Source organism: Lates calcarifer, linkage group LG15 (genome assembly GCF_001640805.2).
Source record: "Lates calcarifer isolate ASB-BC8 linkage group LG15, TLL_Latcal_v3, whole genome shotgun sequence".
In the NCBI taxonomy this organism is placed as follows: Eukaryota; Metazoa; Chordata; class Actinopteri; family Centropomidae; genus Lates; species Lates calcarifer.
This window is the reverse complement of record NC_066847.1, coordinates 26,827,345-26,846,320: the sequence shown is the minus strand read 5'-3', so window position 1 is coordinate 26,846,320 and position 18,976 is coordinate 26,827,345. Positions and strand designations below refer to the sequence as shown.

At 41.6% G+C, this 18,976-nt stretch overlaps 1 protein-coding gene across 1 annotated transcript in view; it reads left to right on the top strand.

The window, feature by feature from the left end:
• Positions 1–1,297: 1,297 nt before the first annotated feature.
• The window catches only part of LOC108888686 (exostosin-1a), a 36,328-nt gene continuing 18,649 nt past the window's right edge, over positions 1,298–18,976 (top strand). The window contains exon 1 of the mRNA XM_018684788.2: positions 1,298–3,256. Within this exon, the coding sequence (XP_018540304.1) occupies positions 2,304–3,256 (953 nt within the window). The 5' untranslated portion in view covers positions 1,298–2,303. The remainder of the gene's footprint in view (positions 3,257–18,976) is intronic.

Sequence of the window (18,976 nt, the reverse complement as noted above, 5' to 3'; positions counted from 1 at the left end):
TAACTGGTCCACAGCTCCTGAGGAACGCAGCTTCACATTCCTCCTTGCTCTTTCCCCGCTTCTGCAAAATCACTTCTAGTCTTTCAGACCAGAGCAGCTGTGAAAACACATCATGGCTTACTACATGCCAGAAAAGACCTGGCTAATACACTGCAGTGCCATTGTCCTGCTGGTCCACATTCACTGGTGCGGTTCCTCTGAGGGCAAGCTCCTTTCTATTCTTACCTAATGTTTTCTATTATATTCTATTTCTATTCAGACTGAAAATTATGACTTTCTCTCCCAAAGGAGAGGTCAGAGGTCATGCTTGACAACAGGGATCCAGTGCTTTGCTTGAAGCCACTTCAGCAGGACAAATGTATGCAGAATGAAGAACCATGACTGTTCAGTAGAAAGCATCAGAAAGTCTTGGAATCCAGCATCCAAATCTTGCAGACGTCTGTCTTTGAATCTAAACAAACAAAACAACAAAGAGCAGAATATAGACTGATGAGCTTAACACATCCAGAATCATTGTGCACACCACTTTTGTCAGCCTAACTCCAATGAAGTACAATTTGATAAGGCTATATTAATTTATTAATGTGTCAGTGGGGAATTTCCTTTACTTATTACTTACTTACCTTTACTTTTATTTTAACCTGAGTAACAGCATCAAAATAATGCGTATAACCGCACATAAGGGATTTTTTTTTTTACACTGAAATGATCTTGCATGACATATATATTATTCATTTCAGATTTCAGAGTTGTCCCTGACTAATATTGTTACATAGTTCAGAGTTCATTCTTGACCTTGGATATACCCATTAAAGTCAACCCTCAAGCCAACATACAAAATAAGTCCTTAAAGTGTTCATAAAACAAACAAAGAAACAATAGTAATTTGACAGCTACAGTTTATTTAATAACTGGGAAAACTCTATCTGCTAATGAAGATCATGTAATACGATCAAAAGCTCCGGAGCAAGTTGTTAGGCTAAATGTATCCTTGGGGTGACATTATATTGTGTTTTACTAGACGGTTGTTTTATAAGCTGCTTTTGATGTTTCCCCACTTAACTACCATGGACTGGCAAAGACATTTGCATCGGGGATAACTTCTCAACATCTCCCGTGGTCTGATATGGTTCAACAGGCAAACCACAAATCTCAGCACACAGTCCTCTGTGGTATAATCAGCGCACAAACTTCGTTCTGCCCCTGCTCAGTTCTCCCCGCTAGATGTGAATGGGTGCGCTAGAAGCCCCGCCCGCCTCGGATGTAATGGGAGCCAATGATAACGCACCGTGCGCCGTGGAGGAACGTCACATCATCATCAGCAGTCGTCCTGGTGGGACTGCTGTGCCGCTCTGCTTTGCTTGCAGTCTTCTATAGCACCTCTTGTTTTCGTGTGTGAGCGTGTGAGAGAGAGAACCACCGCTTGAACACTTTACACGACTGGAGAAATTCACGGAGAAATTGGCCTGTGGGTTTCGTGGGGACAGCGACAGATAAGTTGTGGACGAATGAATAGACATGATTGTGGGCGGAGAGGAGAGGCTGCCCGGCTGTCTTTACTTCCAACCAGCGTTAAAGCTACTTTGATGCAACCGCTTAGCTAACAAGCTAACTGGGAATGTTTTCAGAAACTAGCCAGGTGGTTAGCTTGCTAGCTAGCTAAGTCGGCTGTAGAAATTCGCTGTATACATTTAGCAAACAGTCATAATGTTACTTTTATTTCTCTATGCCTTTAATGAGAGAATTGCGACAGCGTTAAGGACTGTATGTTGAATGTTTAGGGCTCTAGTGCCCACTTGGTAGCTAATTTAAAGCAGGGACAATAGTTCACTGTCCAGGCAACAAGTCTGGTACAGACAGCTGCTAAACAGCGTCAAGTTATACTTATTTTATGCAGTGTTGTTATTAGTTACTGGTTACCTAGAGAGTAATACTCTTTGTTAAAATGAACGATTAGGGCAAAGTAAATGTAGCTTTATACAAAGGAAAGTCGGGTGCTTCTTTAGATGCCCAGATTGTCCAGTGGATCGGGTCACTCTGTTGTATAGGAGAACCTGTTGTCAGTTAATCGATACAACTATTGACGAGGAGACGAGGTGGATGAACATTAAAAATCGCCCACATGCGTTGGATCAGTTCCCGGACTTGTGAAAGGCATCTGAAGCAGAAGGTGGGAGACGTGAGCGCACAACCCTTGCAGCCCGGGGGAAGATGGCGGAGCGTTCCCGCAGGAGGTGGTGAAACCAAAACTTGGGGACTTCTTGGATTTATCGCCCGACATCTTATCTCAGATCGCAGGACACATGCAGGCCAAAAAACGGTACTTAATTCTGTTCTCCGCCGGTGCGTGTTTCATCTTGCTGTTTTGTTTTGGGGGTATACAAGTCCCGCTATCCAGACGGGGACCCAGCCGGCGTGATGACCGCAGCCTCAACGGATATCACCCCGCGGCTCGGTGGCGTCGCTTCCCGGGGTACCTGCAGCCTTTCAGCTCCTGGGAGAAAGACCGGAGCGATGATCACAATGAACACATATCTCCTAGACAGAAGAGGGACGCTAACTCGGGCGTTTACATTGGAAAACGCTGCAGAATGGAGTCCTGTTTTGATTTCTCCTTGTGTGAGAAAAATGGATTTAAAGTTTATGTCTACCCCCAACAGAAAGGGGAAAAGATGTCAGAGAGTTATCAGAACATCTTGTCCTCTATTGAGGGGTCCAGGTTCTATACACCTGACCCAGGACAGGCATGCCTGTTCGTCCTGAGTCTGGACACACTGGACCGGGACCAGCTTTCACCCCAGTATGTGCACAACCTGAAAACAAAAATCCAGAGCCTTCCTCTGTGGAATGGGGGCAAAAACCACATCATCTTCAACTTATACTCCGGTACCTGGCCAGACTACACAGAAGACCTCGGCTTTGACATTGGCCTTGCCATGTTGGCTAAAGCCAGCATCAGCACCGAGAACTTTCGGCCTAACTTTGACGTCTCCATTCCTCTTTTCTCTAAAGATCATCCAAGGACAGGAGGGGAAAGAGGCTACCTGAAACATAACACCATTCCCCCTTATAGGAAGTACATGCTTGTTTTTAAGGGGAAGAGGTACCTAACTGGAATAGGTTCAGACACTAGGAATGCTTTATATCATGTTCATAACGCAGAAGATGTGGTTCTCCTCACCACTTGTAAGCATGGGAAGGACTGGCAAAAGCACAAGGATGCACGCTGTGATAAAGACAATGCAGAATATGACAAGTGAGTACTTCCTATCTATTCAGTGATTAACAAATATGCAGACCCTTATTATTAATACCATACAGTAGCTGTATGGGTTATAGGTTTATTACTGTCTATGTAGGCAATGCACTCTGTGTTGTCTTTTTTTCTTGTCCTTATATTTGCCAGCAAAATCCACTCCTGTCCAACTCTACAGTGACAAAGTAGGTTTGAAGTGTCAAAGGTTTTGGCAGGTCACCTGTTTCATCGTACCTTAGATTTTCAGGTTTGTCCCTGTAACAGTGGACCATTATGATAAACTCATTTACTAGTATATTAAATTGGCAGGGGTCTGAATGTGTTCATGACTTAACAACACACATATTTCACAATTAATATTTTCCAGTTCCCTCAGATCATAGCTTTTATCAGTATAGTTCCCCATGGTGTGTTTTTTTTCTTGTGTTTTTTTTAGGGTTGTATAAATCAAAGCATCTTCAATTCTGGGATCTAGAGCCTTAAGTCTGGCATGTCATGTACATAATGTGTCATTATACTCTCCAGATATGAGGAAGTGTGATGTGATTATTTCTAAGCACAACATGGCCTCAGGGCTGTCAAGATCCCATTTTCCTCCAGATTTGATTCCATTTCAGTTTGCACTACTGTTTTACCCAACAGCAAAAGGAAATACTTATATGAACATCAGTGATTCATTACTTTGAAATAGTCCTCATATCATATGACTTTATTTACCAAGTTAAACATCACGAGGCACAGATAAGTAGATTTGCCTTAATGGCTTCCACAAGAGCTACTGTATCAATGTAATTAAATTGATATGCCCATCTGTCCATAAAGCCTACTATTCAGTTGTGAATAAGCATGCTTCTCTTGCTCCCGACATCTCCACCTTTCTGCCTGTCAGTGCATTATGAGTTCTGATGCTCTCTGGCAGAAATTGTCAGGGTCTCTCAATGTAAAAATGCACACACTTGCTACCAGTTTATCAAGGTGCACATGATGATCAAATAGACAAATGTGTTTGAGTCCTATCCAGCCAAAAAGTAAAATAACGCCTCCTAATGCTGTCTCTGTAACCTATCCCCATGCCCACTGAAGGCAATACTGCACAGCCCCATTGCATCAGAAAGTTGCTCTGTGATCATCACCCAGTCCTACAGTTAAGCCATACTGTTTTCTGTGCCCAAATCTGATGAGCAAACTGGCGTCTGTCTCCCTGCTTTGGCCAGTGGGATTCATTTCATGTCCCCCCAGACTGTGCAGTGTTGTTACTGGTGACTGTATGGCGCTGGGTGTTTGACTGTGGCTCTTTGGAGTGGATTAGCGGGGACAAAGCGCTGGTGCCAGTAAGGGGAAGCCACTCTGGCCCCTGTTTGCTCAGTCATTTCCCAGACAAACCCAACTGCATCAGCCAGGAATGCCCTGGCCCCAACCCGTGTCCTGCGTGACCCCTCTGTTGTTTGGGGGCCTGCAGTGGTTGACCCTCATGCCAACGCTTTACCATGATGTTGTCAGTTGGTCAGTTTGGGTGACAGACCATTTCATAGTATGTGAAGGGGTCAGTTGTGACACCTGGCTGCAACATGTATTACGGTGAGAATGAGTGAAAGTTGTTTACCTCCGTTCTTTGAACTGTCTTCTGTCTTTAAACCATGACACCATATCACAATGTCTAATGTGTTTGCTTAGCATCGATCCTTTCATATTTGTATGTGTCTGTGCAGGTAAGTATCAGCTTACGAGGTTCATTCGTTGGCTCAGCAGAATAACATTCTCTACGTCGCTCTTAAGACACCAGCTATCTGCTCTCCTTCTGCCAGCTGACTCCTCGCTGCCAAGTGCTGCCAGGGAGTGATTTCATACAGTTAGATGGGTGGCATCAGAGCCATAACCCAAAGGAAAAATTAATCCTCCTGTCATTAAGTAGCATTGGTAGAGAAACAGGCTGTGGGTATCTCACTAGCCCTCGCCAGCTTAGTGTCATTGCATGGCTACAGAATGTTCAGTGGTTCAGTCAGTACATCCTCAGTAAGCCACACCACTATCAGTCAACAGGATTTGGCTTGATCCTCAGGCCACTGCAGAATTCCTGTTAAATTGTATAAAATATATTTACTCATCTCAGCCTTACCTCGTCCTTGTGCTGGTAGAGCCCCAACATTCGATACAGTCTCTGTGCCAGTAAAACTAATGTGGTTACAAAATGTCCTTGCATTAAAGTAGTGAGGAGCTTATCTAAGCCCATCTGTGACTTTTATCTTGCTTGAATGTATAAACTTGCAGGTCTTACTCACATTATGACCTGGTTTGCCAGAACACATACTGAGGTAGTTTAGTTCTCAGAGTTTCCCATGGTTTTTGGATGTAGAGGGAAAAAGTGAAAAGTGCATTTCTCAGCCAGATATTATACATTTTTCATAAGATGTTTGTTTGGAACGGATATGGTAAAAATATCTTAAAGTGCACAGCAATTTTCCAGAGCACAGTTTTAGGCTGTTTGGACTCTTCTTTTGCAGTTCACTACCTTTTTACTTTCAGTGGACTTTGTTTTCATACATTTTCTGTTTAAAGGCTGTGACCAGAGTGAAATTAATGCTGTCTATCAAACATGATCATATGCATTGAATTCAGTATTTTCACAGCTTACCTGGTGTGAATTTGTGTGTGCAGTGTTGACACGGGTTGATAACCATATTTTATCCCTTCACATTGTTTTATCTGTTGTGTGGATCATTTAAAGATGCTCTGGGTGGGTTTTTGGTGTCACAAAATATCAAGTGTAATCACTCTGAACGATCCTCCACTGAGGTGTAGGTGCATGCAGCCTCAATCTTACATTAAGCTTTTTATTGAGTCTATTTGGAGTGCAAGTTGGGTGGAGGTTTGTCTGTTTGGGGGGGAAATCCAAATCGTTAACATTAATTCTGACTAAACTGATTCAGTAGTCTCCAAAAGCTGAATTATTTTCAGCTGGTAATCATACCCAGACCTGCTCTTATATCCCTGGCCTGGCACCCAGCCGTGCATGGCTTTCCAAGGGAGTGAGACATGGAGGGGCCAAAGATGTGGGTGGGACAGTAGTCAAGGAAAGCAGTTGCCAAGGAGATCAATATTTGTTTTTGGGTCATGATCCAACTTTCCAAATGAAAAGTGTCTCTGACTTGTACTGCGCTGTAAACAACACACTAGCTGAAGTAAGCTGCTTGAAGCATGTTGCAAATTGGGAAAATATTAACTGAGCTGAGCTCTTAAAAATATATCATAGATTAGGCAGCTGTTTGTCTGACAGACAGATTTAGACTTGGGTCAAGGCATTGGCCAATTTGTAAATGTGTCATATTTTAACAGCTGTAGATGAGATGTTTGATTGTGACTGAGTTGTACTGTCCTGTTACACAGTCCTATGGGTCAGACAGTGCAGTCTGTGGTCTAACTGGGTGGAAGTAATAGTTTCTGTGCCTGGCTGTGGCCCTTTGTGCAACAAATCCCTCTTATCCTCTCCCACTGACAACAAGGAAGTTGTGATAGACTGAATGCAGCCTCTCACTATAATTACCATGTAATGGACATGTCATTTTTCTGTAAAAATTGAGACTCGATGATCCAGATGTTGGCCTGGTATGTGTATGGGGATTTTGATATATTGTGTATGGACACGTGTTGCCTGTTTGGAGGGGAAATTGCATTACATCTGGATAAAGCATTGCATTGTCTGACTGAATTGTGTTTTTGTGTATTATTTTTTGTCAATTTTTGGGATCCTGTTGTTGTTTACTAACTAACTCTAACAGCTTAGACAGTGTCTTGAAACTTAAGTAAACAAAAATAATCTACCTTTAACTAGCCCAAGTCTGTCATTACTCATATCACAATGTGGCTCATTTGATTTCTGGTAATAGTGATAGGAAGTTCAGTCAGGTAGCTAAGAGCTCTCTAGCAAAAGAAGTGTTTTTTGAGTGGGGAGTGGGTTCTTGAACTCCTGCTCTGATTAATATTGTTTGGACTGCACTCTTGATGAGACTGGCTTGCACATCAACACTACATGACAATCTTGGCAGTGCTTGCAATAAATGGAGAAGATTTTGTTAGGAGAGATGTTGCATGGTTTGCATTGTAAAAAGATCTGGCACTCGATAAAGGAATGTGTAAGGCATAAGGTGTGATTAATCAGTCTCTCCTGGCTACCTGATTATGCATAGTTTATTTGAGCAGGGTTTGTTGGTCAAGCGCTGAAAAGTGCCAAATTATATGTTTTGCATTTGGCTTGTTTACCTGTCATGTCCCTGCTGTTTCCAGCCAGTTGGAAGAGTCAACTTTCTGCTTCCCCCTTCACCACACTCTGTCCTTCATACATCTGCTCTCAGTCTCTGTGTACAAGCCTGAAATACAGCCAAAGGAGAGAAGAAAAGATACAGCAGGAGGCAGGTCAGATGCAATTTTAACCTCAAACTGAAAGCCTTCTCACAGCTTGTTTCCAATTAAGAGGCCCTGCCAAGCGAGAGAGTATGAGAGGGACAGAGTGAGAGACACAGAGGAGTGGGAGACAAACTCAGAGAGGGAGTTGGAGGGAAAAACAGGAACACAAAGAGAGAGAGAGAGAGCAGTGCAAGTTTGAGAAACTGAAAGACAGTGGGAGAAAGTAAAAGCAAGTGAGAAGCAGAAAAGAGAAAAAAACACATGCCAGCCATCCAGCAGTGAGAGGTGAGTGCAATAGCTGGCAGCGTACTGACGTTGGTCTGCTAGGTGTATTTATAGACTTGCAGGGTTTTAATCCTCAGTATTGGCCAAAGCCCCTGGCAGAGGGCTGCTAGCCAACTTGATGCAGGCTTTGCAGAGCTTGGGGAAAATGATAATCGTTGGGGGAGGATGGTCGATCTCAGAGTTCCTGCACATTAACTATAAATTCCTTTTTTCAAAGTCTTGTCTACAATTTCAATACAGTGGCTCAGTGGTTAGGTTTTCCCTTTAGAGAGGCTCTTAGTATACTTGTTCAGAGCCTAATGTATTTCTTTGGAATAACTGAATATTCCTTACTTAACCATTCTTTTTTTTGTTCAGAGTGCCTCTAGCCAAGTATATCCTTAAGCAATGATGTACAATAAAGATTTGTTTTTTGTTTTTTTTTATTTGTAGATTTGTTGTATTGTAAAAGAGCCTCTTCTGCTTCTTGCTTCAGACTCCAATTATAGCTATCTCAGCACCAGAAACGCATTTCTCAGTAATCACAAATGTGGTATCTCATAGTCCTCAAAGCCCTGATGAGTAGGTAGATACATACTGAAGGAAGTAAACATCAGCTCCAGTGGTACCTCAGACACGACCACAGACCGAAGCATGTAAGTCTCCACAACACCGTAACACACAAACATGAATCACTCTTTGGACCCCGACTCTAACCTGACCTTGAAGGTCTATTGTTGTCAAAGGTGATCTGATCAAACACTGTATCATCTCATATCTTCTATTACGAGATGCACTTGAACACATCGTTTGTACTGTTTGGATTACTCTGCATCAGTAATGATTTCCATCCAGTATACATATAAACAGGCTAGTAGATCACTGACTGAGGAGATACTGTATTGATAGATGATTGTGTGTGTGCTCTGGATGGAGGTTGCTCTTTCATTTGGAGAAACTGGTAAGTCATTAGTCTAATGATGTTGCTGTTTGTGTTGTAAGATGATCGCATTTTTTCTGTTATTCTGTGGTTTTGGCAGACTTTATTACAAAGATGCTATGCAGTATTTAGTGCTGTGACCTCAGTATATTAAAAGATCACTTTCTCTGGAAGGCTCCTTTAGTTGCCATCCTTCATAACTCAGCTCTGCCAGTAAACTACTACAGTTGTCCTTGCCGGAAAGAGCTAAATGATACAGCAGGCAATGGAGGAGGCTGGTAAACCACAAAACCACTCCACACGGATTATATGTTTGCTCTTCATTGACACAGGCCTAGAAATGACACTTACGTGACCACACGATAGTTTTGGAATGGTCAGTATTTTCAAACACAGTTTCTGATGTATTGTGCTAGGCCAGCTTCTCCATAACACACTAATACAGGTCGTGGAGCAAATGAGAGGCATTCGGATATGGAGACAGTGAAGGTGTACAAAGGCTCTTCAGTAGGTGTTTTTCTCCATTCCCTGAAGTTGCATTAGTTTCTCAACTTGGTCTGTCTACTGGTGCTTACTGTCATTCAGTTCTGCTTACAACTTGTTATTTTTAAGTTCTGTTCTCGTCTATTGCTGATGAGCTGTTTTTTAAAGAGTATTGTGTATTGTAGCCCATCACACCAAAAATACTGAAGTGGCTGTTGGACTATGTTTTGCAATATTTTTGTATCTTTGATACATTGTGTTGTCAGTTTAACTTATGTTGCTAATTTCACACCTGAATGCAGAATGAATTCAGCATGATCTGACATTTTTTCCCGCTGGCTGTTCGGTTTCCTGCATCTTGTCTCTGAGGCTGAAAAAAAGGTTCAATCCCACAGAGGAAAATGCCTGCACAATCAGCCACTGGCAACAATGAGTGGGGATGAGCTCTTCTGAATGCTGTGATTGGGAACAAGTTTCTTATCTGTGTCTGCTGATGTTGATCTTTCATAAAGATGATAGACAATAGAAGAAGAAATGTATGTCGGTATGATGCACTGAGTTTTCCACGCATTTCCAGTCTATTTTTATCTTTACCTCTGCAACTCTTCTACCACATTTTATATTCCTGTTTGGTGAATAGCTTGTTGGCATGTGAATTTTAAATAGTTTTATGACTGGTTTGAAAGATTGTTTTTATTATAGCAAGAAAAAGGCTTTTTTAATGAATAGTATATGAATTATGTCAACCATGTGCATTGTGTATCTTCTGGATTATTACTGCTGTGTGAAGGGGGGGATTTATTTAGATTGTAGGCCCTAATAGCCCATGGTCTAGGGTAAAGGGGTGGAAAGCTCAGCTAGAAAGATGATGCTCAGTTCCCTGTATAGCCTGGGGATTACAAACTGCTCATATTTAAAAATCCCCTGGAAAGTGATAGCTAAAGAAACAAATGCAGGAATGTAGATAACTGAACAGCCAGGCTTTCACATGGTGGAAATGACTAAAGTAACTGACTTACCAGTACATTCAGAGGTACATGGGGCTGATCTATCAAGTTAAAGTTCACCATGTTTACTCACAACATCATGAGTTTGTGTCAAACTGATGGCCTGTGCAGAATGTCCTTCTATATTGTCACTTTCCTTTACTAAAAAGCCATACTAAAAATAGATTATGGATATTTGCCATATAAAGTAAACTGTGTGTGTTCATGTGTTGTGCATGAATGTATGTCTGCATGCACACTTCTGCTTTATCCTTTAAACTGCAGAAAGTGAGTTGTTTCCCTGAAGGGTTCAGTCTACTCACCTCTCAATTGATTGCCATCTCATTTTTCACTGCCAGGATTTATAGAGAGGCAGGTCGAGGGTGACCGGAGGCTATTGCCATCAACGTTCATGTCTCATCACTCATTAATTGCTACCAGTGTACCAGTGCCTGTGAATAAGTTAGCTCTACTTCGCCTTGACTTCAGCTCTTGGCCAGTGTCTTGGTGTGACGCTGTGCAGCCAAATAGTCAAAAATCGGGCTGCTCGAGTCATCAGTGGTCATCTTAGTATTGTGTACTGTGCTTGAATGGTTGCAGTTGTTTTCAGCTCCCTCTCTCTTTCACACTCCCTCTCTGATTCAAATTCAAATATGCTTTATTTGCTTGAATGGGTTTTAGCCACACTCCCACTCTCATTGGAGGCTGGTTGGTCAGGACAGAGGGCAGTGCCATTTGTTTGCCGTGCTCCTGTGCTATCTCGGCTGTTGTCCTGACAGGATGATGTATGTCTCGTCCTTGGCAGCCATGTGCAGGTGATGTATTCCACTTGGAATGCTGGGAGAGAGGAATAAGGAACGGGATGTCCGCGTGCCAGGCACAGAGTGTGGTCCATTCCAGGAAGGGCTCATCTCTCATCATGTGGAGGCACACATCACCATTTCCTTGATGCTTGACAGATGTGATAAAGTTTGGCTGGGTGAAACAGTAAGGCAGAAAGTAGGTGGGTGCTTGGATCAGAGGGGATTAGGGTGTGGAAACCATGAAACAGATAGTAATGAAATACAAGCAGCACTTTATGGTGATTGAGATGAACAGGGTGACCTTTGCAAAGAATTGATCCATAATCAATTTTTATGGTGTTTTGACATTTTGGCCTGATTGGAGAGGGTTTTCCAGATCTCCGGCAGCTTTTTAGGTACACTTGTTAAAACATCAAAGCTGCTCTTGTACTACAGTGTGCAAAAATTCCCTTTGTTCCACCTTAAACCATTGATCTGTGGTCTGTTCTCTGTGAGTTCTGGTGCTGTTCACTATTAGGAATAATGTGACTGTTTGATTGTATCAGTGCAAAGTAGATTTGATATCAATATTTGATAGGTTTCTCTAGTAAAGTCATCTCACATGCCACTGGTGAATCATCTAGGGACAAAGATGTGACTTTGTGGAACTGACTCATCATTCAGCAAGCTAGTGTTTTTGCGTGACCCATGAGGCACGTTTACCGTCCTTTCAGACACTCAGATAAGTTGCTTGCTTGGCATGACAGCGGCTTTCTCAGTTATCCCCCATGTACAATGAAATATGTTGTGAGAGCTACATGCAGAATTAAGCAGCACTCTAAAACCAAGGCCAGCCAAATCCTATGGGTTTTTAATCCTTCAGTTAGTGTGGAGTGTAGACCTGCCAAGCCTTTTTCAACATCTATGACTCTTGACTCTGTGCCACAAAATATTTTTTAATATTTAATGTATTATTCTAGGAATGGAGAATGGACATTTTAAATAGTTTTAAAGTCTATTTCTGTTTTTGAGATCTGTAGAGAGGAACTGACTGACATATCCTAAAGAATTGGGACACATGAGTATAATTGTCCTTGAATTTTCTGAAAGGTACTTTAGCAATGTATCATCAGTGCCATGTGGGACCATGTTGTGCTGTCTTAATGTAACTGCACTTGGCAGAATTGAAAAATTTCAAGCCATCATGTTGCAGGGCTTGGGTAGTGACTTGGATCATCAGATAAAACTGGCACACACACACACACAGAGAGAGAGAGAGAGAGATATGCTATCTCTTGCTGTCCTCTTTGGACTCCACTTTGCCAGATAAAGGTTTCACTCGGCTCTGTGAGAGGAAGGGAAGCTCCAGCACACACCATGATAACCCTGAGTATGTGATAGCCTTAACTCTTCCGTGAAATGATGGTCTTACTCTGCCTGTTCTTTGTCCTAGTCCTTAACAGATCAAGTTAGACTCACAATAATGTTAAAGTCACCAAATTATGTCAAGAAGAAAAGCAACAGCACAGTCGACTGAGAAAAGATATGGAATTGATGGCAAACAAGTAAACATTGACAAAGACTCTAAGCGACTGTTTTGTTTATAAACAGCTTTCTGTTTTACCGAACGGGTAAGTTACTGAGATTCAAACTAAAACAACTTTTCTCTGGCACTGTGATTTTGTGGCTGTTGGCTAAGCTTCATAGAGTTTCTTTCCTTCTCTCACCCGGTGAAATCTGTGACTTCCTCTTGTGAGGTTACAACCAGAGGGCAAGACAGGAAGTGTTGTCTTTGATCTTTCCCGCTGTTCAAACTAATTACCTGCCCGCAGCAGCAAGCACTTCTGGCCGTGGAATTCATTAACAGATGATGAAGCTTTGTTCTGGGCCAGTGTGTCTGTGAGGATACAGAGGAATTCAGCTCCCTCAGAGGGTACTGTTGTGCGGTCTGCATTCCACTCTGAGATCAGGTTAACGTGTCCTTGTGTGAAACGCTGAGACACCAGTGATGATGTGCAAAGGAGTTTAGTATTTGGTGGGCTACCCAACCTAAAATAAGCAATTGTATTGGCCAGAATGGAAGTTTTTGGTATCTGATTGAAAGAATTGAAATAATGGAAAACATTAGGTTTAGAAGCAGCCTGGGTAGATTTTTTTTTTTTGATATAGGAAGAGGATGCATTTGTTGTTGTAAACATAGTAGGAGCTTCAGCCTTAAGGCCAATTCAGAGTTTCTGCTTGCCCTTGGGCAGCGCATCTATTCTTTCTACAACTGGAGGTATGTGTGTGCAGTTACATTCCACACATTCACACTAGAAATCATGATGGCAACCAGATTTTTGGGTTGCACACTGACTCCAGCAGATGATGAAATTCATCTCATACAGATCCTTGCAAACACCCGAAACGCGTGAATTGACCTTTATATAGTATAGAGTCTGATCAGCTGACTAGATTTTCATCTCGTTGCATTGACCTCATACCCACAGGTATTCACACAGCTCTACGTAACATTGTACAGTCACCTTGAAATCTACAAATCAGGCTGTTAATACAAGTCATGGAGAAGAGATGTAGATGAAGAGTAGAAAATAAATAATTAAAGCAGTAGACTGTGACAGATGTTTACAGACTTTCAACAGCTGAAACATGACTGTACAAAAGCAGTTGGACGCAGTTTGTATGGGGCCAATATGTTAGATGTGGTGTGCATGTCCTGCTTAATGAAAGGTGAAGATGGTGACAGGGCATGACAATGTTTTAAGTCACTCACAGTAATTACAACCCTCATCAGCTCATCTAGTCCTCCCTCTACCCTTCTGACCTCAAATGTTTTTTTAAGGCCGACAGCGTCACCCATTTTACATCCTGTGCCATGCAGCAGTTTCATTATATTATTATTATTCATTATATTCTTCTTTTAGCTGGATTGTATAATCACCACATTTCATTTTTGGATATTTTGTGATTATCTGTAAAATAATTGGTCTGCAAAACTCTGCATAGTGTAATTTGTTAATAGCTTTGCAGTATCCCCTTACTTTTGTACTGTATATTTTACCTCTCTGTAATCAGTGCAATAATATGAAAAGATTTGAAGACTTATAGCATCATTGATAGCAAATACATGTCGAGGTGTGTGTGTGTGCTGTATCATGGTATCAGTGTAGGATTAGGTTTCCTTCCCCCATGGTCATCACATTAGTGAGTGAGGATTTATTAGATGGCTTGAAATTAGAGGGGTGGTAGGTAGTGGTGTAATGCAAAGCCAGCCTTCCTTTCAGTTTAAGCCATTGTGAGAATGACCAAGGTACAGAGATGTCAGTGTACGTCATAAATATCTCGTTGCACACATTTAGTATAAGTCAAAAGTGTTTGTATTTAGTCAGTTATATCAGTTATAATGTTTTTTTTATGATAATTTGACAGGACTAGTATTATCTCCTGTCTGTAAAAAGTTGACGCATGTTTCTGACATTAACTGGTCTCTGTGCAAAATGGTGCTGCTCTACTGCAATGGGAACCTGTTGAATGCCTCTGTGGAAGCTGATGTCTCTATGCTCTGAGAGATGGTGATTATTTAACTCAGCAGCAGACGTGCAACAAGTAAAGCGTTCCCTCTTCATCTTTCATTTTGAAGAGCATTGCCAATGTGTTAGCCAAGTGCCACAAATTTCTGTTAGTTGCTGCAATTTTGTGTATCCGCTGGGATAAACGGCAGTATTTTTGCTTTTCCCCATCATCATTAGTACAGCCGCCACCCTGTAATCTCTCTTTCTGTCACTGAGGCAATGGGGCTTCTCTCTCTCCTCTGTGGTCTCGTAATTGTGAGGTAATCATCTTTTCCCTCTTGAGAGCTAAAAGACTGTGTTTACACTTCGTTTTTTGGCGGCTCGACTTGGCGAGACACTAATTTACTCTCTCAGCAGCAGAATGAAGCTGCTCCTCTCATTACTTCACACTGGCTTTGCACTCATAGCCCTTCTTTTCCTAGTGCATTTGAGGCTGGTTGTCATCTGCAGGTTGCATAAACTCAATTTTCTCTCTTTTTCACGGAATGCTTTTTTGAATTGGTGGAGTTGGTAAACCCAAGTGACAAAATAAAATATTTTCTCATTTAACTGTAGCTAAGTTTTCAGATATTTGCCCCTAATATAATGAAGATAGATGTTTAGTTTAGAAAAAAATTTATGCCTTGTGTGTTTATTTTGATTATCTTCTATTGAAAGCTTCTCACTGGGACTGCTTACACTTTCTTAAGAAATTGTTTCTGTGAAAACTATTGAAAGTATGCTGTATGGTTTTTTTTTTTTTGTTTTGGTTTTTTTTGTTTTGGTTTTTTTTTTCCTCAATCCTGTAAGCACCTGAAATGACATTCCATGAAGGCAGAAACCCCTATTGGAAGATATTTTGAAAAAGGCAACTCAGAAAATATCCCTTTTATCAACATCGGTCTTGCTTACTTTGTTTGCCAAGGCTGCCCATTTAGTGCTCTTTAAAATTGCTTCAGTGAGGTGTCAAGGTCAGCGACTCTCCTTTTCAAAATCTTGAAACTTAACTTTGGAAGAAAAATTGCATTTTGACTTGTTGCTCCGGGGCTGTGTGACATTTTGTGGAGACAGTTAAAATAATCCATGCTGGCTTTGCAGTGGTATCACCTCTGCTGCACTGTACAAACCCCCTCAGCCTGACCTCAGCTCAGCCCCCATGGATATTCGGCTTTTTCAGTATCCCTCATGGTGTCTAGCTGTCACACGGACTCACACTTGTGGTCGCAGTCACACCTACTGTCCAAAAGTGCAAAGGTCCATAAAGATGTAACTGTCTAACACAAGTATTACATATCATAATACATAAACTTTCTTGCACTTGCATAAACACTTGCATAAGGCCATCCCCTTGTATGTCTTAAAAAACACTCATGCCCATACACATTCACACATGTGCATACTCATGTACATGACCTTGCAGTTTGGCTATTGCATTACCCCTCAGATATTGTCCTAAATCACACCGGCACACAAGCAAACACAGAATGCTTCAAAACAGACTTTTCAGTCAGCAGATACTATCCTCAGCACTCAAGCTTTACCCAAATCCCTCTCTCTGGGTATTGGATCATATCAGACACAGCCCACAGGTCCATTTGATGGTGCATTGATAGAAAACTCAGTTGATAACAAACCACATTTTGAACCACATTTTGAACCACCAAGAAAGACAAAGTCCCCTTCTCCTTAATCTGTCCTATGTTTGCATATTTTTTTTGCCTCTGTTATTCTCTTGTTTCCTTACATGTCCATCCCACCCTTCACCACCCTCTTCCTCTGCTTCCTTCCCTCCCTGCCCCTCTTCAATTCTCATCCATTCATCGCGCTTTCCTGTCTCCCTCTGCCTCACCCTCTATCTCTGTGTCATTTAATCCCTTTCTTCTCCCTATCACTACTTCCCTTGTTGCATCCCTCTATCTCTTCCTCCGTTCGTCCTTGCTTGGCCCAGGCACAGAGGCATTCCTGACCGGGACTTATCTCTCTTCCAAAGCAGCCACAGCAGCACCAGCTTGGCTCTGTCTCCAGCAGAAGTCAGTTACTGGCTGTTTGACAGCATTCCTTCAAGCTCCGGGACCTCTCAGATTAATCTGCTCAACTTCCACCTTTTGTTCCGGGCCATTGTGTAATGTGTACATTCATTCATGCATTCATACATTCAGTTAGTCATAAACCAGAACTGTGTTGTTGGTCGATAGCTTGACCAAGAGATCTTATAGTCTGTCAGCCTAAGGCCCAAAAACTTAGAGACCTACTTGTAATTAAATTAAATAAATTGAAGGATTAGGCTGATAATGTTCAGGCCATGTCATATTAAGAAATGTATAAGTACATTTATATTCCTCGAAATTGCAGTGGAAGTCTCTCCATGGTCAATCCAGTCAAAAAATTTGACCCACACTGTCTGTTCTGAGATCTTTATGTTGCCCGACTTTACAAGTCAGGCCTGATATTCCAGTGATAATGTCTTTTCCATTAACAACAGTCATTTCATTATCTCCAAGACTCCCTTGTTCTGGTTTATGGTACCCGGAGAGCACTTCAAAGCAACCTCCTCATCAGCCTCATCAAGCTGATGGATGGCTGATTAGAGAAGTGGGCAAAGCTTCCTCCAAACTCCTAAGAGAGTCAGTGAAAATCAGCAGCTCTTTTATGACACAAACATTTTTGGAATGAATGTTGATAAGTCTGTGTGTTTTGGTCAGTGTGTGTTGGGCTCACTGGAACTAACTCTGAGGCGTGTATGACTCCATTTTGAGGAGGGATTTTTGTAGAGATGAAAGGTTTTTGCTTTTTGATTCTCCTGTTGAGAGGGGGCTGAAGATGGATGGAGACTCAAAGGGGGAACAAGAAACAGAAGAGTGATGGGTGATTCAAAGCATAGTAATTAGGTGAATTAACCTGGGGTCATGTAGAACTGTGTTAGGGCTTGAGACCCCCCTCTGTGTGTCTTTAAATGTTTTATAAAGCTGTCTCAAAACTCATTAACCAGTGGAAGATGAGTGAGCCAAAGATGCCTTGATGAAACAAGTAAAGGCTTTGTTTTTCAAATGTCATGTTGGTACTCACATCGTTTTTGCTCTATTGACTCAGGGTGGAGAACACTGCTGTCCTTAAACCCTATTAAGAATCAATGTTGGTTCTTACTCTGTTGTAAAAGTGTCCTCTCATAATGTGTAACAACAATTAACTTTAATCTTTTCAGGGTGTACTGAAAGGAAACAATTGCAGTGATTCTAGTATAATTACACCTTGTATTGTCACTTGGTGACAAAAAGGGCTCAACAAAATTAAACAATTATCTCATAGCCATAGCCTTTGATTTTTCTTTTGCCTTGTGTATCCATAATCATGATGTAGTTTACTGTGGTTCAAGCTTCACTATGAAGGGAGGCATGTTAAGACTTTTTGGGGTTTTTTTTTCCTCCAGATGACCTCTGGAAGAAAGCCTGTTTTATGGCAACTGGATATTCCTCAGCAGGAAATATGTTCACCAGTGAATGACTTTGTGGTGAAAAGTAGAATCCTTATGCACCATTATCCTTCACACAGTCATGACACAGCCCAAGCTTGTGTAGGAAAGTCTTTTTCAGTTAAATTTCTATTTCCCCTGTAGCTCTGCTTCCATCCACTTTTCTTTAGTCCAGTATGTCCCCTTCCCTGCACAAGGTAACATTAGCCAGCTCCACTGCTTCAGAAAAGCTGCTCATCTATCATGGCCGCAGGTAAAACAGTCAAGATTAACTATGCCATTAAGTACAAGATAGTGCAGTGAATGTCATTCATAATAGTGTTAGCCATTAATATCTAATGCTTCCATCCTTAGGCCATTGGAGTATTTTAAGCCTTAAAACTTGAGGCAAGTTAGTGTCACACTCTTCAGTTATGCTGGCTGTTAAATTATGTGTCCTCATCTCTTAAAGTTCTTAGGTATTGCATGCATTGGTGGAATAGTTATCATAGCGTAATTTGAATCCACACATACAAACACACATATCAAGCATTCAGATGAGGGGTCTTGCATTGGATTGGTGTTACCAGATCCCTACAAGCTCAATAAAACCACTGCTGATGTCTAATGTTTCCACAATCCTCAGGGATGTGAAGTCTAATTCACTCTCCCTATACCAGAGGCAAGTCCGCTCTCTAAAATCTATCTGTCATGGTTAATTAACCCCATGTAACATGAGTATGAGGAGTGCTCATTAACCCCATGTTACAAACAGCCATTTGATCACCTTATGGAGATAATGGTCAAGTTATAATTGCTTTCATGCCTTAAAACATAGTGTATGTGTGTTTATTTTCTTACAGGT